Below are 26,216 nucleotides of genomic sequence, written 5' to 3' on the forward strand. Positions count from 1 at the left end.
AATGAATTTTTGTTGTTGAATATAACTAAAACCGCATGGATTTTTTATGCTGTGAGCCACACAGGAAGTCCCCACATGGATTTTTTTTTTTAACATATTTGATGTGCTTCAGATTATTGCAGTCATTATTATTATTTTTTTTCTTTTAGGGTTGTGGCTGTGGCATATGGAAATTGCCGGGCTAGGGGGTCGAATCAGGGCTGCAGCTGCTGGCCTACCCTACAGGCACAGCAATGCCAGATCTGAGTTGCATTTGTGATCTATGCTGAAGCTTACCATGAAGCCAGATCCTTAACCTACCGACTGAAGCCAGGGATTGAACCTGCATCCTTGCAGACATTATGTTGTGTTCTTAACCTAATGAGCCATGATGGGAACTGCAGGAGTCATTACTCTTGTTGGGTCTCAAAAATTTCCATCTTTTGCTTCCAAGGGCCTCTTCCTATTTGCTTCTGAAAACTTTGATACAACCCCAATAGTTTTTCCTTGCTGTCCATTATGACAAATGTTCTAGGCACATTTTGTACATTTTCTGCTCCAGACTTAGAATCAGCAATTTCTCCAAGGAGGCTTAGTTCCTTTAGGGCTGCTCATTTCTTACGAGTTGGTCATCCTTTCAGTGGACAGAATGATAAAAAATATTTAGGCAAAAATGCATCATGAATTTCTGCTAATATTTTGAATTTGAATTTAGTATTGCAGGTTTTTTTTCATTTAACTTCTTTGATTTTGTATTTCTATATTCTCCCTCTTCTGCCTAAAATATTGGATCCAAACAATATTAATATAATTACTTGTGGCTTTACTATCTATATTTACTTATTTTTTAATTTATAATGGTTTTTATTTTTTCCATCATAGCTGGTTATAGTGTTCCATCAATTTTCTACTGTACAACACATCACATGTATACATTCTTTTTTCTCACATTATCATGTTCCATCGTAAGTGACTAGATAATAGTTCCCAGTGCTATACAGCAGGATCTCAAAATAATGATAAGATCATTGCTAGCAGACAGATTTCTGAAAACACTTAAATAATTTTTTTTTTGTTTGGTTTTTAGGGTTGCACCCATGACATATGGAGGTTCCAGGCTAGGGGTCAAATTGGAGCTGTAGCTGCCAGCTTATGCCACAGCGGCAACAATGTGGGATCTAAGCCACGTCTGCAACCTACACCACAACTCATGGCAATGCTGGATCCCCGACCCACTGAGCAAGGCCAGGGATCAAACCCATATCCTCATGGATTGTAGTCAGATCCGTTTCCACTGAGCCACAACAGCAACTCCTGAAAACAAAGATTTTTACAAAGTGATTTTTGTTCTAACAATCTATCCCACTGGGGTTCACAGTCATATTACGGTTTTAAAATTACTTGGATTAATTCCTCTCAGGTTATGCTTCCAACTCAATACAGGGTGAACTTCATTTGTTTCACTTGTTTTATGTCTTTAGGAATTGCTTTCTTTTCATTTTGATTTAATGTTGCTTTATAGTTAGTTAGGTGAAAGTAGTTACATGATTTCAATGTCAATTCTATACAATCAGTTACATTCAGAGAAGTTCTAGCTTATGTTCTCTTTCCACTTTGATCTCTCTCTTTCCTTATGGCAACTATTAAACGAATGTGATTTATCCATTTTCGGAAGTATAACAAAGTGCACACATATTTGTGCTTATGTATGAACATAACTTTTACACATACAAATATATGCACGTGTATATAGTTCAATATTAGATAAATGGTGGCATACTATATATACTTTTTCCTGTCTTGCTTATTTTGCTTAATAGTTAACCTAGAGATTGCTCCATAATTCCTCCTCATTTCTTTTGACTGCAAGCTATTCATTCTGTGGATGTACTGCATTTTATTCAACCAGAACCTTATGTGGGTATTTTGGTTGCTTCCAGTTCTTGTTTTTATTTTTGTTGGCTTTATTTTGTTTTGTTTTGGTAGTAACAAGAGCTGCAATGGGAGTTCCCATTGTGGCTCAGCGGGTTAAGAACCCAACTAGTACCCATGAAGATGGGTTCCATCTCTGGCCTTGCTTAGTGGGTTAAGCATCTGATGTTGCTGCAAACTATGGTGGAGGTGGCAGATGAGGCTGGGATCCTGAGTTATTGTGGCTGTGGTGCAGTCCTGCAGCCGAAGCTCCAGTTTGACCCTTAGCCTGGGTACTTCCATATGCTGCAGGTGGAGCCCTAAAAAGAAAATTAAAAAAACCCAAAACAAGTGCTGCAATGAATAACCTTGTCCATACATGTTGGGATAATTTTTCCAGTGTATCTGTGGGGTAAATTTCTAGCAGTGCGATTTCTAAGACAAAGGGTAAATGTAACTTTGCCAGTACTGTCATCAACCCCATCCACGGGGTTGTATCATTTTGCATATTCCCACTAGCAATGCATGAGAGTAACTTTCCTTATAGCCTCTCTAACAGGACATGTATTTTAGGTTTTTATTAATCTGTTAAGAAAGTGTCTTCAATTTCAATTTTTCTTACTTTTTGTGACGTGCAGTATTTTTTCACATGTTTTAGGGCCATTGGTATTTCTCTCCTATAAACTATTATTGTTCATTTTGCTTGTCCTTTAATCTACTTTTTTGGGGTCTTTTTTCTTTTTCTTTTTAGAAACTCTTAGATGCTAAATATTTCAAACCTTTCTATGTTATATGTTGCATGTGTTTTTTTTCTTCCAGTTTATCATTTATTTTTTCTTTCCTCTTAGTGTTCGTTTCCATGCAAAATTAAAAAAATAATTTTAATGAGCTTATTAATCTTTTCATTGTTGCTTCTGGATTTTGAGTTATGGAAGTTTTCCATTTCCTGATTGTAGAAGAATTCACCCCAATTTTATTCAGGTTTTGTTGTTGTTGTTGTTTGTTTTGTTTTTTTAAACCAGGCAAAGACTCAGATGTTTGGTTAAAGCCTGGAAGGCAGTTATTCTGAGTCGTTGATTGAAGGCAGCCTTATATAGTTTGTTCAACTTATGAATTTCTGTGGTTCAGAGTCAAAACTCATGAACTTCTGTGGTTAAGAGTCAGAACTCAGCAGATTTCCAGTTGTGGCTCAGCGGTAAAAAACCCAACTAGTCTCCATGAGGACATGTATTCAGTCCCTGCCTTGCTCAGTGGGTTAGGGATCCGGTGTTGCTCCGAGCTGTGGTGTAGGCTGCAGACACAGTTCAGATCCCGAGTTACTGTGGCTGTCGGGTAGGCCGGCAGCTATAGCTCTGATTCAACCCCTAGCCTTGGAACTTCCTTATGCCATGGGTGTGGCCCTAAAAAGACCCCCCCCCCAAAAAAAAAGAGTCAGAACTTATCCACTTCTGTGACTGAAAGAGCAAAATTTCCTCAAAAGTGTCTACCATACATGGATGATACTAAGAGTAACTTGCATGATAGCCCTTCAGCCTTGAGGACAAATAGAATTGGAAAAAGCCTCCAAGAATCCAGCTAGTTTCAAAGTAAAAGAGCTTCTGTTCTTTGGATACCAGTCAGGCAGAGAGCAAAGCTGATATGATTTCATGAACTGATAAGCCTGGCTTGCATTCCAAGTGTTGGAGGACAATTCTACCTCTAGCAGAGTTAACCAGAGGGTTGCATCTAGACAAGACTACCATTTTTGCTTCCAGAGAAGCCGATTTGGATGCTCTCCAAATTTGGGGGTGGACTGGGGCTCAGGTGGTGTGGTTCAAGAACAAGATGAAACAAGACTGGACATAAACTGATAACTGCTGAAGCTGAGACGTGGTACATGGCTTCATTACCTTATTCTCTCTATTTCAGCTTTTGTTTAAAAATTTCCATTGCAAAATGTTGAAGCAAGAAAATTCAAGTCACACACACACACACAGCCTGGCTGAAGCATTTGATACCTAATTATAGACTACAGATACTCCTGTGGGCCTTTTACATCTATTCTTGAATCAAATTAATCACCAGAAGAATGACTAACTTAGATGAACCTGATTAATTTATACTCTTGTGGAAAAGTCTTTACTAAGTTACCTTTTAATGTTATATCCCTTGCTGTTACCAGTGGTGGATGTAAAAGATGCCCTTATAGAAAATATTTCTGCATCTTCTATGTAATCAATGCAAAGAGATCTTATCTTGTCAGATCTATATACTCTAGAATTGCAGGCTTGATCTGATTCAGGTACATTTTTTTTTCAGCAATACCAATAACAAATGGTATTGCACACTTCTCCCAGAAGGCATCTGTGACCAGTTTGCCTATTTGTGATGTGGCAGCCATTGATGGTCTTTGCCTAGACTCATCATCTCAAGAGGCATTTACAAAGTGATGATATCTGAATGATATCCTCACCTCATTTATTTACTGAAAGATATCTATGAGAGTAATTTTTTTCTTGTGACATTGCACTTCCTCTCTATACAGCATGGTGGACACAATATAAACCTGGAAAATGCTATGAGAAGCTACGGCCTTCTTCAACCTCAGGAGAACCTTACTGAGCCCAGGAGTCTTCTGGAATGGCGAGCACGGCATTTGGACAGTGCAGACTAGATGAATTCATATATGTCCTGGAGGGATATTAGGGGCAGATGAATAAGTAGGGCTGCTTTAACCTTGTCTATTTGAACATTAGCCAGTTTTCCCAAAGCAACAATTTCAATGTTTTTGTTGTTGTTGTTGTGCTTTTTCAGGGTCGCTCTTGCGGCATATTCCATATGTTCCTCTAGTTCCCAGGCTAGGGGTCCAATTGGAGCTGCAGCTGCTGGCCTTACACCACAGCCACAGCACCACCACATCTGAGCAGCATCTGCAATCTCCACCACAGCTCGAAGCAATGCCAGATCCTTTAATCCACTGAGCGGGGCCAGGGATCCAATCTGCATCTTATGGATACTAGTTGTGTTCATAACCCGCTGAGCCATGACAGGAACTCCCAACAATTTCAGTTTTGACATAAATTCTCCAGAACTTCTTTGGACTATGTAGAACAGAGTTGGTTGTATACTAAGACCTCTTCTGGTTGGTGGCAGTAAAGCCACAGAGGGCTAAGCAATGAGAGAAAGGGTGTAGTCGTGGTGCCAGGGTAGAAGCTGGGACTAGGACATCCCTATAAAACAGGAGCAGTCACAGCAGCAAAGATCTTAAGTCAGTACATTTGAGCTCAAACCCTAGCTCTGTAACCTACCAACTATGTGTCCTTGAGCAAGGCATTTGGCTTCTTTGAGCCCCAGTTTCCTCATCTGTAAGCGGGGCTTGGACATTGCGACCGACCTTTCAGACTTTAGAGATAACATAAGCCAAGCACTTTGCCCAGTGCCTGGCAGAGAATAGACACTCGCTAAATGGAGATCATCAAAGTACCTGCTTAATGATCAGGGTAAATAGTTAAGCAGGAATGGGGGCCCATCCCTAAATTCAACAGATGGACACATCCAGTGGCAAAATAACTTCTGGAGTAATTGAATGGGTTACATTTGAACTGGGCTGGGAGACTTGTAGGCTCCACAAAATACAAAGACATTGCTGCAAGATTATCAAGTTAGGGCAACTCTCCCGTCAGCTACCAACAGAAATCAGAGTTCCCACCACACTTCCAGGAGTCATTTGGTGGGAAATATGGCTAAGTCGTGTTCACTGTGAAGTCTAATGACTCATTTCAAGCTTTCTCAGTGATGTTTACTGTATGTTAGCTTTTAAAATAGAAACGTACAGAAGGATTTGAGCTTAACTCTCTGTGGCTTCCTTTGTATTCGGTTTGGTGTGGTAACACCACCAATTTTAGTTTGCTAGCAGACTTTGTAATCTGGTCAAGCCTTCTAGTTACCCAGGCTTGTGACAGATGAGGCTAATTGCTGTTGCTTTCTGGTCTGAGTGTTGGTTGGGAGACAGATGGAAACACTCTTAAGGAGGCAGAGTGGAGCTGAAAGGCTCTTTGAAAAGTAAATAATGGAAAATGTTGGGCTCTCCTCTTTCCACCTTCAATATATACTTAAATATCTTGGCACCACTTTTAGACAGTTCAGAGCTCCCTGCAAACACCCCCTAATGTTCTTTAGTTTTCCAGCCCCTTAATTGAGCCATTGCTGTTACAAGTTCAAACAGAGTAGGGGTTGTGGTATGGAGGATCTGGTCCAAGACTTCCAAATCCATGTTGGTAATAAATATTGAAGTGAAAGGATAGTCTTGGAATTGAGATTTGGATCCTAATTTGCCAGTCCGCAAAGTTTGTGGTCTTAAACACTCTGACTCAAATAAAAGTAGACTTGTTTATTAGGGAGCTGAAGAAAGATGGAGAGAACTAAGTTCTGGTTGTCTGTGTCAGGCTCAGGAACTGTGACATGGAGACTGTGGGACTGGTTCCCTGATAATTCTCCCTCCATGCTTTCCCTTATGATCAGCAAAGAAAAGGACCAAAGAGTCCTACATTCCAAAGATGGAAGAAAATGAATTTTCAAAGTCCAAGGTGCCTGGAGACCAATGTTGAATTCCAGAAGGAAGGTCAGCCTGTTGGCATTGTGGCATTGTGATACCCTAGTATCAGAGAGCATGTCCGTCACTGAGGAGAGGATACATTTAGAAAGCCCACAGAGATACCTCTGTGGAAAAAGTGCACCAGGCATCTTGTCTCTAGACATATTGGCCGCTAGACCTGGCTGGTCTGAGCTGAGCTCCAGTAAAGCAAACCACTTCCTCACTGGTTCTGAGAGGGGGTGACCTTGCTCCAGACCAGGGGTGACTGGATCCGAGCCAGCCAGGTGATGCTCTTGCTCCACAAGGAAGTCAAGGGTTATCTAAGAGGATAGCAGCTGGGGAAGAGATTTGAGTAGACAGCTGGTGGGAATGTCATCGTGGTGGAAGTATTGATGTTTTGGCTGTGGCTCTGTGAGCTGATGCATCTTCTTAGTGGACCTGAGCCACTCGTCTGTTTGCTGTGTCGGGCGGGTAAGTAGAACCTCATAGGGGACCGTTCTGCAGGCTATTACAGGAGTTCAGCCTTGGGTAGCTGTGTAGGGCTTTGATTTTTTTTTTTTTTTTAATTTACACTTGGATTCAAGCCTTGGAGAATCTATTTTTGTCTTCTTTGTTTCTCAGTTCCCTTATTTGTAAAGTAGTAAAAATAATAACCTCACAAGGTTGTCATGGGGATTAAATGAGATGATATGCGGAGAACAGTTAGGAAAGTGCCTGGCAAAGGGCAAGCTTTGGACCAGCGGGTCCCATCCTCAGCTGTGCCTTTGATACCAAGGAGAACCTAGAAATGGTTGCTGCCAGGTCACCAGAAATCAATCCAATCAGAATGCTTATGATTCTGTTCCTCCAGGGCTGAGAACCCTGCTACTGAAGATTACAACTTGTCTTCAGAAAACTCTTTTGGGGGCTAGAAAAGAGTGGTGGCTTTTGGTTAACTTTCAGTCAAGGCCTGTGTTCTTAACCATTATTGGGTTTCTTTTATATAAAGTGGTAACTTAGAGAAGGTACAGCCACCTCTGTCTTGTAAATCGATTTGGATATAGCCCTGGTTCTAGGCAATGCCCTTTGCGTCTAAGGCTGAGGGAGCAGAATTGGGAAGGTATGGGAGTGAAAAAGTCCCTCTGGAGCTCTGCCTCTGTGAGACATTGGTCAAGCTCATCAGGTTTAAACTGGGGACAGGTGGGATTAGTGTGACTCCAGCAATTTAAAGATGCTCTGCGGGGGCCTCCACCATGCTGTAAGAGCTTTTTCCTGAGTTCTTATTTGGAGCTTCAGAACCTGGAGTATCTCAGAACCTGGAGCATCTCAGAATCTGGAGCATTCCAGAACCTGGAGCATTCCAGAACCTGGAGCATTCTAGAACCTGGAGCATTTCTCCCCAGGAGATCCCATCCTCTCCTCCTCCTTCCTCTGCACTGTAGGGCCCCTCCTGAGGACTGGCTCAGGCAGGGGAACTAAGTGGATTGCAGACCTCAGATTCCAGTTCCTGGGTTTTCTCATGTAGTGACTGGAAAATTTCAGGCTGAAGATAACAGGGCTTTTCCAGGAATTCTCCTGGGTTGTTACCGACACTAGGCTTAATATTATCCTGAGCGGGAAGACCAAAGGGAGAAAAAAAATTTCTCCTTTGTCTCTTGGGTTACTAGGTTTGGTTACATGGAAAGAAAATCGTCTTCCCTTTTTGGGTGAGCAGCAAGTTCAAAGGGTTTCTCTAGCACTCAGCTGCCTGAGAGAGAGACTGAAGCGCCTGTGATCACATTGCTGTCTTCCTCTTCCTTCTTTGTTCAGAGCAAAAGTAATCTCAAGCACTGAAATGTTCTTATTCACATATTAAAATTAAAACATTCACGGAGTTCCCATTGTGGTGCAGCGGAAACGAATCCCACTAGGAACCATGAGGTTGCGGGTTTGATCTCTGGCCTTGCTCGGTGGGTTAAGGATCTGGCATTGCTGTGAGCTGTGGTGTAGGTTGCAGATACCACTCGTATGTGGCATTGCTGTGGCTCTGGCGTGGGCTGGCAGCAACAGCTCAGATTAGACCCCTAGCCTGGAAACCTCCATATGTCACGGGTGCGGCCCTAAAAAGACAAAAAGACAAAAAAAAAAAAAAAATTACAACATATGGGATTTCCCTCTGTGGTGCAGCGGGTTAAGGATCTGACATTGTCTCTGTTGTGCCTTGGGTCACTGCTGAGGCGTGGGTTCGATCACCAGCTCGGCACAGTGGGTTAAGGATCTGGCATTGCTGCAGCTGTGGTGTAGGTTTGCAGTTGCACTTGAATTCGATCCCTGGCCTAGGAACTTCCATATGCCATGAGTGAGACCGGAAAAAAAGAAAAGAAAAACAGAAAAAAAAAAAAAAACCTGAAGTTCAAATAAAATGTTCAGTAGACTGTGAAAGAAAAAAAGTCCGATGGAGTTCCCGTCGTGGCGCAGTGGTTAACGAATCTGACTAGGAACCATGAGGTTTCGGGTTCGGTCCCTGCCCCTGCTCAGTGGGTTAACGATCCAGCGTTGCCGTGAGCTGTGGTGTAGGTTGCAGACGCGGCTCGGATCGCGAGTTGCTGTGGCTCTGGCGTAGGCCGGTGGCTACAGCTCCAATTCGACCCCTAGCCTGGGAACCTCCATATGCCGCAGAAGCGGCCCAAAGAAATAGCAAAAAAAAAAAAAAAAAAAAGAAAGAAAGAAAAAAAGTCCGAGGGAAGATGAGTACATTCGTGTCTGCCAGATTCAGCCTGCATGTCCAACATCAACCCAACTGCAGTGTTGTCTCAGAGAGATCCTGCAGAAATGGATCCTAAATGGTGTGGGAAAATGAATCTCCAAAACATATTTGCTAAAAACATTTACTGGTGGATAAAGCACAGAATCCCTAAGCTGTGTTTCTCTTAGAGTACAGAAGGCTTTAAAAATGTTGATCGCTCCGATGCAACCCAGACCTCCTGAACCTGGATCTCATGATGGAAGGCCCAGTTTTAATAAACTCACCAGATTCAGAAAGCTCTAGAAGGCATTTGTCCAATGTACGGCTCAGGATATGGCTATTGACTAACCATTCTGCTCACAGGATTCCCCAGCAGTTTCCTGACGTGGGTAACTAGAGTCAGATTAAGGACCTTGCCTGGAGCAACCATCTATAGATGGAGTTAAAATTTTCCTGAAATAAACAACTGCAAACGAGGTCCAATCTGTTCAAATAGATAATGGGGGCGGGGTCGGGGAGAACCCTTTATTAGCCTCAGACTCTCTTTGGGGAAATTTTTAGGGTGAGCACATGTGACTATTAGCTAATAATCTGCAGCTGCGTTATGTATGTTTCAGTGTATCTTACTTGGCATTAGCGATTTATTTTACTGAGTCTTAAATCATTTATTGATTCCTAAAGTGTTGTGGTTTGGAAAATTGCCCAAAACAGCAACATCCAAATTTTTATAAAGTTTTCATCTGGTAGGCTATCCAAACTTTACTCATTGCTAACTAGCACTGTCCATAAATTACACATTACTTAAATAGTTTCTAGGGCTAAGGAGAAATGGATGAGACATTATTATAGACAGAAGGGCTAAAATATTTAAATACCATGAAGCTGTTAGTCAGAAGAATTTGCCCACATCTTTTCAATTCTCCACTTGTTTCCATCATATAATTTATAACTACTTTGCTATGATAAAGGGAATTAGTAATCTTTATCAATTAAATTTTCTTATTCTTCCTCTTATTCCTGAATCAATATTAAATTATTGAACTAAGGAGTTCCTGCTGTGGCTCAGTGGTTAATGAACCCAACTTGTATCCATGAGGATGCAGATTTGATCCCTGGCCTCGCTCAGCAGGTTAAGGATCTGGTGTTGCCATGAGCTGTGGTGTAGGTTGCAGACGCGGCTCTGATCTGGCTTTGCTGTGGATGTGGTGTGGCCGTGGATATGATTTGACCCCTAGCCTGGTAACTTCCATATGCTGTGGGTGTGGCCTTAAAAAAGACAAAAAAAGTTATTGAACTAGAAATGCTTCATTTTCACATGAAAATGAGTACCTAAAATGCAGTTGTGTTTATCTTGAATCACGGGGGAGAACATGCATGCTCTTAAGCTTTGGATTTAATCCGGAATGATAAAATCTAGATAACTTTATAAATTATAAATGTATGATTTAATATATAAATGATGAAACACACATCTCTGAGAACCATGCTAACCCATTATCGTAGAGAGCACAGAAAAAACCTTTATAATTATGAGATGCAATCACCTCTGCATTTTCTCTGATGGGTGGTTTGGGCCTTTTTATTTTTTTTTTTCCTTTTTCAGCTGCACTGATAGCATATCGAAGTTCCTGGGCCAGGGATTGAATCTGAGCTGCAGCTGCAACCTACGTCATGGCTGCAGCAATACCAGATTCTTAACCCACTGTGTCAGGCAATACCATGGAGACAAGCTGGATCATTAACTCACTGTGCCACAGTAGGAACTCTGATTTGGAACTTTTTAGAGTTTAAGCAATTTGATTCTTTGACTTGGAAGTTACAGCCTAGGAGTAGCATAAAATATATAAAGCGAAGCCCAATTTAGGTACTTAGCCATCTCCTGTTAGGAGCAGACTCACATAGAGGAACTTCTTCATATGTGTGTGTGTGTGTGTGTGTGTGTGTGTGTGTGTGTGTGTTTTCATTATAGCTGGTTTCCAGTGTTCCGTCAATTTTCTATTACACAGCATGGTGACCCAGTTACACATAACAAGTATACATTCTTTTTCCTCACATATATTTTTTATTACTTCCACGGAGCCAGAAGGAAAATAATCTGGCAGAGTCCACACTTGTGGTGAATAGATTGGACTTTGAATCAGAGAGAATAGGGTGGGAGTCCTGAGTCTGCAATCACAGGCTGTGTGACTTGGGCAAGAGGTAAAACCCCTCTGTGCCTTTGTTTTCTGTCTATTAGAATCCATTTCATGGCTGGTTATAAAGATTAAATGTATATCATATTTTAAAACTGATATACCAACACGCTATGAATGTAGCTGTAAAATATCACTAAGAAATGATGACTATAATAGCAATACATAAATACATAATATACATATACAGAATATATACATATAGACATAATATATAAATATATATATATATACACATAAATACATGAATAATACATAAACTTTTTTTTGTCTTTTCAGGGCCACACTTGCAGCATATGGAAGTTCCCAGGCTAGGGGTTGAATTGGAGCCGTAGCTGCCCACCTACACCACAGCCACAGCAACATGGGATCTGAGCCACATCTGTGACCTACACCATAGCTCACAGCAATGCTGGATCCTTAACCCACTAAGCAAGGCCAGGGATTGAACCCACGTCCTCATGGATACTAGTTGGGTTCATTAACCACTGAGCCATGACAGAAACTCCCATAAACTTTCTTTTAAAGAAAATGTTATAGGTTTAAAAGTACTTTTTGCAAGCATTATGAACAAGTTTCCAAAGAAGAAGCAAACTCCTTTCAGAGCAATACCGCAAGATTCTTGTCATTGATTCACGAAATGAAACATACAAGTGGAAGCTGTTTGAATTTGTGGGACAAGGTCATTTTATTCAATTCTTGGGAAGGCAGAGGTGTTAAGAATGTGCGAGTTGCTTTAGCCTCCCTAACTTCATTTCCCTAAATGTAGTTATGATGATTGTGAGACAGAGGAAGAAGGAACTTTCTTGGGCTTGTAGGTCAGCCAAGCCTGCTAACCACTGGCATGCAACTAGGTGGTTTCATTTCAGGGTCCCCAAGACATATGAGGCTTAGAGCAAGCAAAGGGTCTTCTCAAGGGCCCTGGGAAGGAAGAAGCCCGTCTAGGCAGTAGGCTGGGCTCTTGTGCTTTCATTGTGCTAGAAATCTAGATGCACACCTAGAGATAAATGGAAAACACGACACAGCTCAGGAGAAGCCCAGAAAGGAATGTCAGAATGAATATCACATTTGATATAAAAATAACTTTGATTTTCATCTTTAGTGTAGATTCCAAGAGTGACTGAGGGGCGGGAATCAGAATCTGTCTACAAGAGGCCTTGACTTAAGAAATCTGGGGCTCTTGGTTTTTGCTGTTTAATTGGAAACCTTATTTTGAGTGGAAAAAGCAGTCACTTTCTCAGAGTGGTAAGAAAAAAGGTTTGTGTCTTGGGGGAAGGCTCCTGCTGGTTGGTTGTTTTATGCAGACTTTGAAGAGGTACCTTGGATTTCAGAAGCAGGTGCAGCCAGATGGCATCATTGGTTGTGCCTTCTGAGACATTCCCCATGTCTCTTGTGGCTGGTTATCAATGAACTGCATCACTGCTCAGACATGGCACCCTGTGCTCTGTGTTTGAGATAGAATCTACATAAATATTTGTCAATTGAGTCTTCTATGCAGACACTGCTTGGGAGCAAAATATGGATAAAACTCTGATGTCATGAAGCTCACCCTCAACAGATGGTTGAACATATGGAAAGTTTTTCCACTTTAACTTCTTGTCTTTTAATTTATGGAACCTTCTAAAAATCAGAAATCAGAAATCAACTTTGAGATATATTAGATGTGAATTAACTTCTTTTCATACATACCCATTTCTTTCCTGGAGTGCATGTAGTAATACCTTTTATGACATCTGATGGTTCCTGAAAATCAATAAACCAGTCAATGGTTAATGTTTGACTGAAGGCAAAGGGAGAGGCTGGGGAAGTGGAACACTGCAGAGGGAGTGTCCTCTGGGGGAGCTACTCAAGTTCCAGACAGACTCTCAACAGCTGACTGGAAGAAAATAACTTTTAACAACCATTTTGTTACCTGCTTACAGAAAGGTAAGGCTTGACATGTCTTAACTACGTGGATAACATATTTCTTTATGAATAGCAGAATAGATGGCGGAGGGGTTCCTTAAGAAGTTGCTGGACAAATTTATTCCTTGAGGGGTGCTATGTAGCATTTGTTGGGAAAGGAATTTTATTCCTGGTATGACAAGTTTTGCTGATGGAGCATAATTCCTTTTGTGGTTTCTTTCTTCTCATTAGTCTATATCTTTTCTAAATTCATTTGATGAAGCAGTTTGGGTTGAATCAAGCTTGGTAGTGGAGTGAAAGAAAAGACTAAGCTTTGGAGTGTTTAAATGAGGATGACACATTCTTTGTAATTAAAATGTAAAAGTGCCTAGCCCTGAGATGCCCTGCAGCTCTTATAGTCTACAGATCAGAACTGGAATTTCATTCTCACGAGGTGTCATTTCTCAGATGTGGTCTTCAAATAATTGAGCATTTGGAGTTCCTATTGTGGTTCAATGGGTTAAGAACCCGACAGTGTCTGTGAGGATGACGGTTCGATCCCTGGCCTCACTCAGTGGGTTAAGGATCTGGTGTTACCACAAGCTGTAGCATAGGTTGCAGATGCGGCTTGGATCTGGTGTTGCTGTGACTGTGGCATAGGCCGGTAGCTGCAGTTCTGATTCAACCCCTAGCCTGGGAACTTCCAATGCAGGTGTGGCCATTAAAAAAAAAAAAAAAAAAAAAAAAAAAAGAAAGAAAGAAAGAAAAGAGAAGAAAAAGAAAAGAAAACAAAACAAAACCCTGAGCATTCTATTTACTTCTCAGAGAAGGAGATCCAATTTAGGATTTTCAGGACTGTCTGGGACACAGAGGGGGAAGGGGAATGAACAAGAGAAAAAAAGAGCAGTGGAATAAGAATTGAGAATGGAGAGATCTGCCTTCCCAACTGGGAAAGCAAAGTTGATGTATGTGTTGGTTAGAGTCTGGTCTTTCTCTCAGCAGAGCTGGTGGTGGTGGTGATATTAGCTAATGAGTGATTATTCTGAGATGTCAAGCAGCGTACAGCTTATTGGTATCTTTAAATGTTATAGTCCCTGCCTTCGTCCCAGTTTTTTTTTTTTTTTTTTTTTTTTTTTGCTGTGAGTGACTTTCTGGGAACAGATGCCCTCTGTGACGGGAAATGCCAAGCAAGAGATAAGAAAGGCATTGCATTCTCTAATATTTTCTTGTCTTGATTTTTTTCTTCAAAAACTTAGATCGCAAGGGAGGACCCATTTGAAAAAAGGGGAAAGCACATGTGTAGATGACATGGAAAATTTATCTCTCACCAGGAAACAAAATGAGTCTTTCTGAAGGTTTATTATAGATTATAGGAAATAGAGTTTATGAGTCCTCAGGGTTGGTTAGATGGGTTAGGTCAGTTTCATCATTTACTAGCCAGTGGGCACTGAGAAGATTGCTTAAGCTCCCTGTGCCTTGATTTTCTCATCTATAAAATGCAGACATTTGTCTAACCAAGTAGTTGTTAGAGTAAATTAGATAAGCACGTAAAGAACTCAGTCCATTGTTTGACATACAATAGACATTCAATGAATGTTAACTCTCTTTTCCAGTAGAAAGTTCAAGCAGGTGACAGGTCAAATTGAGAAGTGGTTTCATTCTCTAGAGAAAGAAATTCAACAGTAATTCTACTATAACTACAACTTACAATGTACAAGGGAGCAACTAATTCTTTTTTTTAAACCAGCAATATAAGCCTATTTATTTATTAATTACAGACTTGTACGATTGCACTACTATGTGTATTATAAATGATATACAAAAGCATTTAGAAGGATGACATGAAAATTCAATGCAAATAAAAAAATTTTCTTGATTTTTTTTCTTCCTGGTTCTTATTAGACTGTCTTTCGAACCTCACTTTGGAGAACACTTTTTATTTTGTTTATTTATTTATCGACTTTTATAAGAACATATGGAAGGATATTTTTTACTCAAGATAAGAAATGATTTCTTAAATCCAAAAAGCATGGCTGTAAGGAAAATCATGATAAATTTGAGTACACTGAAATTACAACCTTTTTTTTTGGCACTTTAACTTTGTTTATTAAGTTTTTTTTTTAATTAAAATGTAGTTGATTCACAATGTTGTACCAATTTCTGCTGTACAGCAAAGTGACTCGGTCATGCATATATATGCATTCCCTTTCTTATAGTATCTTGCATCCTGGTCTAGTCCAAGAGACTGGATATAGTTCCCTGTGCTCTACAGTAGGACCTCATTAGGGAGCCATTAATTCAAAGAAGTGAGGTCCAACAAGATGAGAGAATAAGAAAACACTTGGGTTTTGCTTTTTTTGTTTTTTTGTTTTTTTTAAATGAGGCATTTTAAAGCCTCTCTGATGTTTCCTGTATCAGTCTTCCATTGAGGTGTGGGTGTGGCATCCTTTGAAACCTGCTAAGATAACCCCGGAAAAAAGTCATCATCCTTCAAGGTGAAGACTGCATTTCCGGTGCCTCCTCCCTTCTCTTATGAAAGGCAAAATATATCCTGGCAGCAACTCTACTTCCTGTTCCATTGTCAAAGTAATGCTCTGAAAAGGAGCCTGTGCTCCCACTTTTCTTCCAAATGAAAAGAAATGACCCTGAGAAGAAAAGCTGGGTATCAGCGTGCTCCTTTTCCCAAGGACCCACATGTGACTGCTGGTTTACATGGGCAGAAATACCCAAATGTATTTGTTGATGTAAGAGCGTATTCCTTCAGAAATCCCTGGTGTCAACGTTAGAGGGGACTCGTTGTTCTGTGGTCTCTTCATCAATTAAACAAGGAAAGAAGTACTGAAGATCTTTGGGGAAATATCTACCTACCTCCTTGTTACTAGTGAGAACAAACAAGAATGTTTACTTTGGAACAAGAAATATGAACTTAACAAAAGCAGATATTCACCCAATGGTTGAGGTTTTAACCATACTGAAGAGGGTTTTTCACCTAATATAAAAAAATACGTAACAGACCAAGCTCTCCTTGGCTATCGTGTATGTGGCACAAAGAAAACTTAATTTCTCTTCAAATATTCTGTAAGATTGAATTGAATTCTCTCATCCATGATATTCTGAATCAATGATTTCTTTTTATTTTAATTTTTTAAGAAACATTAGGACTTGTGTTTTTGAGTAAGAGACAAAGAGAAATCAAAAGGATAGATTTGTGCCTTTAAAAAATGTCTAAGGGTTCCCATTGTGGCTCATTGGGTTAAGAACTCAACTAGTATCTGTGAGGATTCAGGTTCGATCCCTGGCCCTGCTCACAATCTGGCATTGCCGTGAAAGCTGTGGTGTCATTCAAAGATAGGGCTCAGATCCCATGTTGCTGTGGCTGTGGTGTAGGCTGGCAGCTGCAGCTCCGATTCGACCCCTAGCCTGGGAACTTCCATATGACACAGGTACTGCCCTAAAAAGAAAAAAAAAAAAAAAAAAAGAATGCTTAAACTAAAGATGTGATATCTTCCTCACAAGGACTGTTCTGTGCTTGGTCTCTGTCAGAATGGCAGCCCTTCCTCCACCTCACTGAGCTGTTTCCTGCCCTGTAGGATGACAACAGGCCTTGCCTTGTAGGATTATTATGAAACTTAAGGAAGTCGTCCAAAAGACTTAACTTAGTAAATGCTCACTAAATGCTAGCTTAAAAAAAAGTTTCAATTATAAAAAACTAACTCCTGAGTGTGATTTCATGCTGATATGGTAACCTTTATGAAGATAGAATTAAATTCATTTTCCCTTTCCTCTCTTGCCCATCCCAGCTGTCTATTATGACTTAATTACAGAAATCAAAATGTTAGGCTACTGTACTTGAATATGACTGTACAATTTTGTCATTAGAATTCTTGCTTCAAGGTCATCTTATAAATGAGCTTAGTATTATAGTAATTCTTTTTTTAAGTATGTTATTGAAGCATAGTTGACTTACAATGTTGTGTTAATTTCTGCTGTACAGTAGAGTGACTCAATTACTTTTCATATTTTCCATTATGGTTTACTACAGAATATTGAATATAGTTCCCTCTGCTGTGCAGTAGGATCTTGTGGTTTATCCATCCTATACATAACAGTTTGCAACTGCTAATTCCAAATTCCCAATACTTGTCTCTCTCCCCCTCCCTCCCCCTTGGTAACCATCGGTCTGTTCTCTATGTCTGTGAGTTTGTTTCTGTTTTGTAGATAAGCTCTTTTCCCCTTTGTTTTAAATCTCCATATTTAAACCCTATGGGGTGGACCTAATTTAGATCTAGCTCATACTGAATTTCTAAGGCCACACTGTGTAATTTTATTATCCTGACACTCATCTGCACCTTTTATAATACACAAAGAAACGTATAACACTTGAAGAAACTCTTTGTCAAAAATAACGAAGCCACTTTTTTTGAGAAATAGTGATTTCTCGCCTCCTCTTTGGGTCGGGAATGACCCTTGTGATGTTGTTCTGCTAGATGTGGAGAAAGGAAGTCCTCCCTCTGCCTCCCTTGTAGGGTTTCTGAGATGTAAACCTGCATACTTCTGGGAACACAACACCAACGTCCTTACTGGCAACTGGCTTAAGACGTCAGAGAAGCATCATGGTGGAGTAGCCATCTGCGTTCCCATGTGGGTGCCTCCCTTCCCTCTGACCTAGTCTGGACACCACTGGCGCTCAGGGCTGGGGCACCCTGAGCCACTTCTAGGAGTGGGCCTCTCACTCTAGCTGCCCCTTCCCTTGCTCCCTCTGGGGAAGTGCTGGTGGGTCTTCTCATGATTATTTTCTTTAATAATTATGCTAGTAATTTGTATATAAATCAATTATATAAATTTAATAAATTTATATAAATATGTATTTATATAATAAATATATGTAAATAAATAATATATAATAACTATATAAATTTATATAATTTATATAAATTATATAAATTTAAATTAAATATAAATTTAATTATAAATCAATTATATCAATTATATAAATCAATAATATAAATTTAAAATATTTTAAGAGGAGCCATCTACCCCTCCCATGAGCCTATTTCCTCGCCCGTGAACATATTGATTAAATAAATAATCACCCCCAATTTTGCATATGCATAAATCCAGACTTTCATATGCTGAAAGGTTGGCATATTTTCATTGCATAGTCTAGTGAGAGAAGAAAGTGCTGACATTTCTGTGTGTGTTGGATGGGAAGGGGGCAATCCACCCTTCCTTTCCTTCCTTTCTTATTCCTTGTCAGTCTGAAGTGCAAGGCAGCAGCCCAGATTTTATTCCTCCCTCTTTGTTTCTAGCTTATTAATGGCCACTTTAATTGGATCCCTAATTTGCTATGAGTGCAAATTGGTCAGATCCTCCTGTGGTTTTTTCCTAAACCTTAAGAGATGTAATTGGTATCAGGGATTTGTGAGTGAGACCACAAAGATGGGCATGATTGAGCTGAACATTTCTTGATGAACAATGATGTGAGCAAGCTTTTAATCTGATCTTTATTCATATCTGGCTTGCTGTGTAATTTATGCCACTCTTAGAAATATACAATGCGGAGGTGAACTAAATGGCACCCAAGATATTTGGCACTGTTTGGTCCTGGGGGTTTTATGAATTCTAGTCACATTCTTTCCTGTCGACATCACCTATGATAGTTGAAACAAATTTTGCAGCTGTCTCCTCCTGTCCCTTCTTTGTTTCAACCTCAGAGCATGGTGAATTATTTTACTTCAAAGCCTTTAATATATATATTTTTTTCTTTTGAGAGCCACACCTGCTGCAAAGGGAAGTTCCCAGGCTAGGGGTTGAATCAAAGCTGCAACTGCCACCCTACACCACAGCCATAGCAACACTGGATCCTTAACCCACTGAGTAATGCCAGAATTTGAACTTGCATCCTCATGGGTAATAACTGGGTTCATTACCACTGAGCCACAATGGGAACTCCCAATACGTGTATGTGTTTTTTTTTTAAAAAAACCAAAAAAGATGAGTGATGACTGATTCTCTTTAGGTTTTGCCTATCACTTAGCTTTTTGTAAGTGGGGGGAAAAATCAATGATTGTGTATTGATTTACTTGTGGGTTTTGAGAACTGAGACTTAGAAATTCCCTATCCTTACTCAGATAAATGGGGAAATGACAGGAGTATCCAAAAATGCCTCTTGGAGGCACTGGAGCCCAGCAGGAGCTTGGAGCAGACTTTCTGTGATGCCATGGGCACTGCATATATAACTGAACAAAGCCTCATTGGAGGCCACCTCTATCTGGGATGACAGCACCTTTGTCAGTTAAAACTAGAGTTCCTTGATATATTAGTTTGCTAGGACTGCTTTAACAAAGCACCACAGCCAGAGTGGCTTAAGCAACAGAAATTTATTGTTTCACAGCTCTGGAGGCTGGAAGTCCAAAATCAAGGTGTCTACAGGGTTGGTTCTCTGAGGGCCATGAGGTTTGGTATGAAGCCTCTCCCCTTGGCTTACAGGGGCCGTCTTTCCCTACATGTCTTCATACTGTCTTTCCTCTGTGTGTGTCTCTGTGTCCAAATTTCCTCTTTCCATGAGGACACCAGTCTATTGGATTAGGGCCTACCCTTATGACGTCATTCTGCCTTCAGTATCTCCGGAAAGACCCCGGCTCCAAATCAGATGACATTCTCTGGTACTTGAGAGTTAGGACTCCAACATGAATTTTGTGTGTGGGGCAGACATTATTCAACCCATAACACTTGGCTTGATTAAAAAGTAAGAGATGCCTGAGGTGAAGGTCAGAGGGGAAATGAGAAGGAGAGATGGTACAACACAGAAATAGATGTGCCCTAGGAGCTAAATCTAGGCTGACAGTCCTCTGGGAAGGTGGAGTCATGTCAGCATCAGAAGAGGAAGAGCAGCCATGGAGTGAAAAAAGCAAACAAACTTTGGAAGTTTTGGAAAGATATGTAACAGATTAAGTGATCCTAGATGTCTTATTTGTGAGAATATCTGTGCTTTCAGAGGGGGAATAATATATGAATAAGCACCTAGGTGTGAACTGAGCCAGGCAATGTGATCTTGGACAAGTCTTATAACTGCTTTGACTCTTAACCTTTTTTTTTTTTTTCAAGAGTTTCTTTAATTTGATTCTCAACTTTTGATTTTTGATTTATAAGAGACAAATTTTAACAGTACCTGTTTCACAGGGTTCTTAAGAAAAATCAATAAGATACTTCATATAAAAAAAAATCTCATCATGTGCTGAGACAAAGGGCTTCCAGTACAGGTGAGCTGCCTTTGTGTTGTTATTCTGGCTGGACACAGATTCAATCATGGAGAACTTTCCGTGTTTTCTGGGCTGTGTCAAATTCAATGAAGGTATCAGCCCTAAGCAGCAAGGCCAACAGCCCTGGTTCCATATTTGTAAATGATCCGCGGTGAAAGCAAGCGGTGGTGGCTTTTTAAACCCCCCCCTTCAAACCTTTGACCTTTGTTGCTAAGGATGTACTCGGCCTCTCAGATAGTTGCCATAGAAACCATGTGAATTTAGTCTTTGTACCTGAGGGAAACCCTGACAAATAGCAAAAATTCCCAGCAGATGGTTGGATCAAGTATTTCAGGTAGTTCAGATATAATGTCACTGAATTATCTGGAAATCTACTCCAATCTGTTTCCAAGTAGGGTTTGTGAAATAATCTATCAAGTGTCTATGGCTTGGTGGTTTTAGGCAATTTCAGTTATAAACATGGTTTCCCTCCAGCATCATTATGATCCAGGATGTGATACTCACTGGAGAAATTATGTCCATGCAAAGAGGAAATACAGACAAGGCTTGTTTGAGAGGCCGAAGTTCTCTTCTGGCATAATCCTAGCAGTGGCGTAGTTTGCCCTGAATCATTCAGACAAAGGCTTTGCCTCTCCACTTCACTGACTGTGAGGATGTCACTGTCAAGTCTGCTTCTTGATTATCCTCCTGACCAGGGCCATCGAAAGCTGGGAATTGTGACAGATGTCCTGTATGACAGTGTTTAAAGTTCTGACTAAGCAAACTTGGGTGGCAGAAGGAATTTTTATTTGACAAACACTCTTCGAAATATTAACTTATCGAGTCCCATAACTCTCAAAGGTAGGTAATATTATTATCCTTGCTTTACAAATGAGTAGGCATGAGTCAGTGGAGGAGCCAGGATCCAAGCCAGACAGACTAATAACCACATCGTGAGATAGAGTCATCTACAAAGAAATCACGGGACCCTAGGCATGGGAGCAGAACACAATTACTTCCGTTTCTCACCGGAAATGCGTCTGTGAGGGATGAAACTAAATGTAAATGACAAAATAAAGGATGAGTGCATTGCTAACTTTACTTTTTAGGTTCCATTAAAGCACCCCAGACCATGGCCTGTGTGAGCATTTGACTAAAGTGAGGCATTTATTTTATTTTTATTTGCTTTTCTATCATTCAAATTATATGTCTTTGGAAGATTGAAAGTGCTAAAAAAAAATCACTTCAAGGAGAGGTGATGTATATCAACCAGTTCTTATTTACTAAGCATAAATCTGTTAGTGTATTTAAAAGAGAAATAATCCTTTCGTCAACAATAAAAATGTATTGTTTTGCATCAAAATAAATGTTTCAATCTTAAATTAGTTTCCTTAAACATTTTCTGTTTATTCTGAACACTCTTATAGATTGGACAAAGCATAGGATATGAATGTTAGACATTCATAAATGTTTTAGATTTTAACCAACATCTATTGAGAGCTTAATATATACAAGCCATGGCAGCTGTGAGCAATTAAAAAAATTTTTTTTAAAAGTAAGGCCTCATCTGGAAGGATTTTGTTTTCTAGTAGAAGCAGAAACAGAGGCATATAAATAAACAATGAAAAAATAAAATAAAATACAGGCCGGAGGGGCTTTAGAAGGAAGATGCTTCCAGCTGGAAATCAGAGAGGAAGTAGGTTCTAGCACCACAAAGCAGACCCTGTACTCCTTATTTTGTTATCCCAGTTCCTAGCTCAGGATCTGGCACATAATAAATCTTTTTACAATTCGGCGACTTTAAAATAAATGAATGGTCCTAGATGGAAAGAAATGAATAAAAGTGGAGGTGAGAAGGATAATTTCAATCTGGCTTAATTCAGCAAATAGCAATTGTCATTTACTCCAGGTGGGGCCCTATGCCGGGTGGGGAGAACAGCAAGTGCCGAAGCCTGGAGACAAGGAAGCTAGGTGCAAAGTCCATGGGGTGCTAGGCATTACTGGGTGTGGGGAGGGAGTGGGAGATAAGGCTGGAAGAGCAAATTGGGACAAGTATTGGAAAGATCTGGTGTGCCGAGGGGTTTGAGGAGAAAGATCCTAAATGTGTCATTATAGTCTCTACTTTTACTTTTCCTAAGCAAATATTGATTGATGGCTGATCATGTTCATTTTGCTAATAAAAAAAGACTTGTTAGACTTAAGAATACAGATTTATTCATTTAGATGTATTTCACATTGCAATCGTCTAGAACCTGGGATTGCCATTTGTTTCTGTGTGTTTCCAAACCGCATAAGAATTCTAAAGTAGCAAAAAAATGTCTTGTATGTGTTTAAGAGAAGGAGCCAATCCTAAAATGATGTTTGGACACAGAGACCAAATGGATTCTGTTGCAAAAGCTCATTTCTAAACATTCACAGAATTTACAGATCTAACTCACTGAGAGTTTTAGTCCCAGGTTTTATTTAAAACAGCAGTAGATCCCTGGGACAAGTTGCTTAAGCAAGTTTAACTTATAACTTCATTTAGAGCAAGTGGCTTCATTTATAGCAAGTACGAAGAATATGTACATTTTGCATATCTCTATATCTCTATGCCTGCCTCTGTGTCTCTTTAGCTATCACACTCTATAGGGTTACAGCAAAAAGAATCGAAAGAGGTTTTGGACTTTGACATCTGACAGATCTGGTTGGAAGCAAGGCAAATGTCACTTCATAGCTTTAAGCAAATGGCTTAACTTTGAACCTCAATTTCCTTATGTAAAAAATAAGAATAACATTTCCTAACTCATTACGTCTGTGGGATACTCCTGAGAGTACATATTTATGACTGAGCAACTGCTCTGTATTTTCCCTTTGAGGAAACTGAGGCACAGAGAAGTTAAGTAGTACAGCTGAGACCACACAGCTAATGAAATGCAGAGCTGGGTTTCCAATCCAGACTCTGACGCAGAGTTTACCTTTTGTACCTCTGTCATTCTGTTTGTAAAGGCCCCTTTACTAATTTACCATATAGGTGATGCTTAATAAATGTTCATTTCTTTTTTTTTTTTTTTGGACATACCTGTGGCATGCAGAAGTTCCCAGGGATCAAAACCAATGGCACAGCAGGGACAAGGCCAGAACCTTAACGTCTCGAGCCACCAGGGAACTCCAATGTTCATTTCTATCTTTATCTTCCAGGGTATTTGTGACACTAAAATGAGATAGTACTTTGATCTTTTCAAAGTTCAAATATAAGCTATCCAAAAGTAGGGAATTAAGTAATTTCAGGGTCTAAATTTTTAGAGTGGCTAGAATTTTGTACATTTTATCTATTTGGATTATCTAGTGATATAAGTTTAATGTAGAAACTTTAAAACATGAAGAAAAAGATGAAGTATGCCAAGATCATCCATAATTTCTAGAGACAATAAAATCATTGGAATTTTTATGAAGTGACTGCATTCTTCATTTCCTTGGCTTTTTGCTTTGTTTTAGAGTCCAATATTATGATAGGCAACAGCCCTGCTTTACAGGCCATGTGGAAAATTTATCTCAGCTCTTAAAATCAGTTGGGATGTGTCTTAGAGCAAAAGTTATAATTTCTATGAAATATGAAGGCACAAGGAAAAAGGGAAAAATAATGTTGAAGAAGAGAAGAGGGGCAGAGTTTAGATTTAGATTCTTTTTTTTTTTTTTTTTTTTTGGTCTTTTTAGGGCTGCACCACAGCATATGGAAATTCCCAGGCTAGGGGTTGAATCAGAGCTGCAGCTGCCAGCCTGCACGACAGCCACAGCAGCATGGGATCTGAGCCACATCTACAACTTAACACCACAGCTCACAGCAACGCCAGATCCTTTACCCACTGAGCGAGGCCAGGGATCAAACCTGCGTCCTCATGGATACTCGTCAGGTTATTACTGCTGAGCCACACCCGGAACTCCCAGAGTTTGTATTCTTACTGGGTTGCTTCTGGAGTAATAAGAAGTACATTTTCCCCTCTGATTTAGTGCATAGTTAGCAACAAGGTTTTGAAGAGCAAAGAGGTGGAGAGGTGTTTGAATGAAGGATTGTGAACCTTCTTGAGTTTTTCCTGCTTGAAGAATCTCGTAAATTTGCAGCTTTGAAACAGAACCACTCAAATTTTAGTATCTGCTTATTTTGGCATGGGCCAAAACTTATCTCCATCATCCATATAATGAGTGAAAATTACACTTACTGCCAATCATTTAAGACTCTTAAATGGAGAAGACTATAATAAAGTAAAGCAGTTATTAAAGAAATGGAATTGCCACAAGTTCATTTCAGGATGTTGACTTGTGATGGCTGTGGATAAGGTATCATTAAGCTTCTAGATGACCAGGCTGTTCCACAGAGGATGCCGTTATACCAGGCTTATACCTGAATTTCGTCCAATGATCCTTTCTGCTTGGAAAGACGTGGTTTTAACAGCCTGGGAAATAAGTTATCTCTGGTTTATTCACAGGAGTTTGAATAAAGAAAACCATGACGACGCAAGCCCGACTGGACTGCTTGTGTCTCCTGATACTTTACTTGGTAAGAGAAGAGAATGTTCTGTGTTTATTTAGCACAATATTTCTCATCATCCTTCTACCCTGTGCCAAGGAAGCAATGGCTATCATCACTTAAAAAAAAAAGTCTATCAAAATTAACTCACTGTGTACGAAGGACACATAGTTTACTCCAATGGGCTATTTTTTTTTTTCTTCCCAGTGGGCTATTTTTGATGAGATGGCTACAAGTCATATGTCTAACCTTCAACCAGGGAGGTGCTTCCTCCTCAGCTCTTAAAAGCAGATGCCACTTCACAGGCAAGGTTTTCAAATATCCATCAACCTTAGACCTTCGCATGCAGCTCAGGGAATCTGGAAAGAAAAATGTACTGATACAAGGGTTAATCTATGCCCCTTAATCTTGACTTTTTTTAAAAAAAAACTTTGACCATGAGAAATTACCACTGAAATGAAGAAAAGTATTTTCTCTATTTTCAACCCTGCTCTGCTTCTGTACTTTTCTTCCCATATATGGTTTGGAGTTTTCTGGCCAAATTTGTCCTTAGGTCACTTATTGAGCTAACCCTATCAGCTTAGAGGCTTCTAGAAGTCGGAGCTGGAGGGAACGTGGGGAGATCAGCCCTTGATCTGGGGTGGAGAGAGGAACACCCATCTTGGCTTTCCTCAAGGGGCTCTTAAAGGGGCTTTCCACAAGGGGATCACTTGCCAATTTGTTGTATTATGAAGCAAGATTACAGAGAAACATTTGCTTTCCCCTTAGGAGGAATCTTCTAGATCCTCACACTGCTAATCTTGGTTCCTTTCTTCCAGGGAACATATAACATATAACAACATAAAGCAACATATAACATATTGCATTTCAAGTTCTAGAGAGCTGCTGGAAGCCTACACAGTTCAACATATCTAGAGTGAAGTAAAGCCAAACTGGTAAACCCACCAGAGATTTCCTCTTGGTGGAGGGAAACTGTGATTCTAACTTCAAGAGCAATATGCAACCTCACAGACCTCACAGGGCACAAAACGTCGCTAGGACTACAACTGGGTCAAACATCACTTGACTTCTCTTCCTGCCCTCTCAAATGTCCTTTGCTGTCAGTATTATCATAGAATAGTGGTGAGGTCAGGCCAAGGTTTGAACTTGGCACTGTCATTTACTGATGATAGGAATTTGGCTGAGTTACTAAGTGCGGAACCTCAGTTTTCTGCCCTGCGAAATG

At 40.1% G+C, this 26,216-nt stretch overlaps 1 protein-coding gene across 2 annotated transcripts in view; it reads left to right on the top strand.

The window, feature by feature from the left end:
• CDH17 (cadherin 17) overlaps positions 6,750-26,216 on the top strand; it is an 89,037-nt gene continuing 69,570 nt past the window's right edge. The window contains exons 1-2 of one of the 2 annotated variants that reach the window (XM_013996607.2): positions 6,750-6,934; positions 24,951-25,021. In XM_013996607.2, coding sequence (XP_013852061.1) covers positions 24,971-25,021 — 51 coding nt within the window. In that variant the 5' untranslated portion in view covers positions 6,750-6,934; positions 24,951-24,970. Of the gene's footprint in view, positions 6,935-13,131; positions 13,286-24,950; positions 25,022-26,216 lie in introns of those variants that run through there. The other variant, XM_001927101.4, reaches the window with a different exon arrangement.

This window comes from Sus scrofa, chromosome 4 (genome assembly GCF_000003025.6).
Source record: "Sus scrofa isolate TJ Tabasco breed Duroc chromosome 4, Sscrofa11.1, whole genome shotgun sequence".
In the NCBI taxonomy this organism is placed as follows: Eukaryota; Metazoa; Chordata; class Mammalia; order Artiodactyla; family Suidae; genus Sus; species Sus scrofa.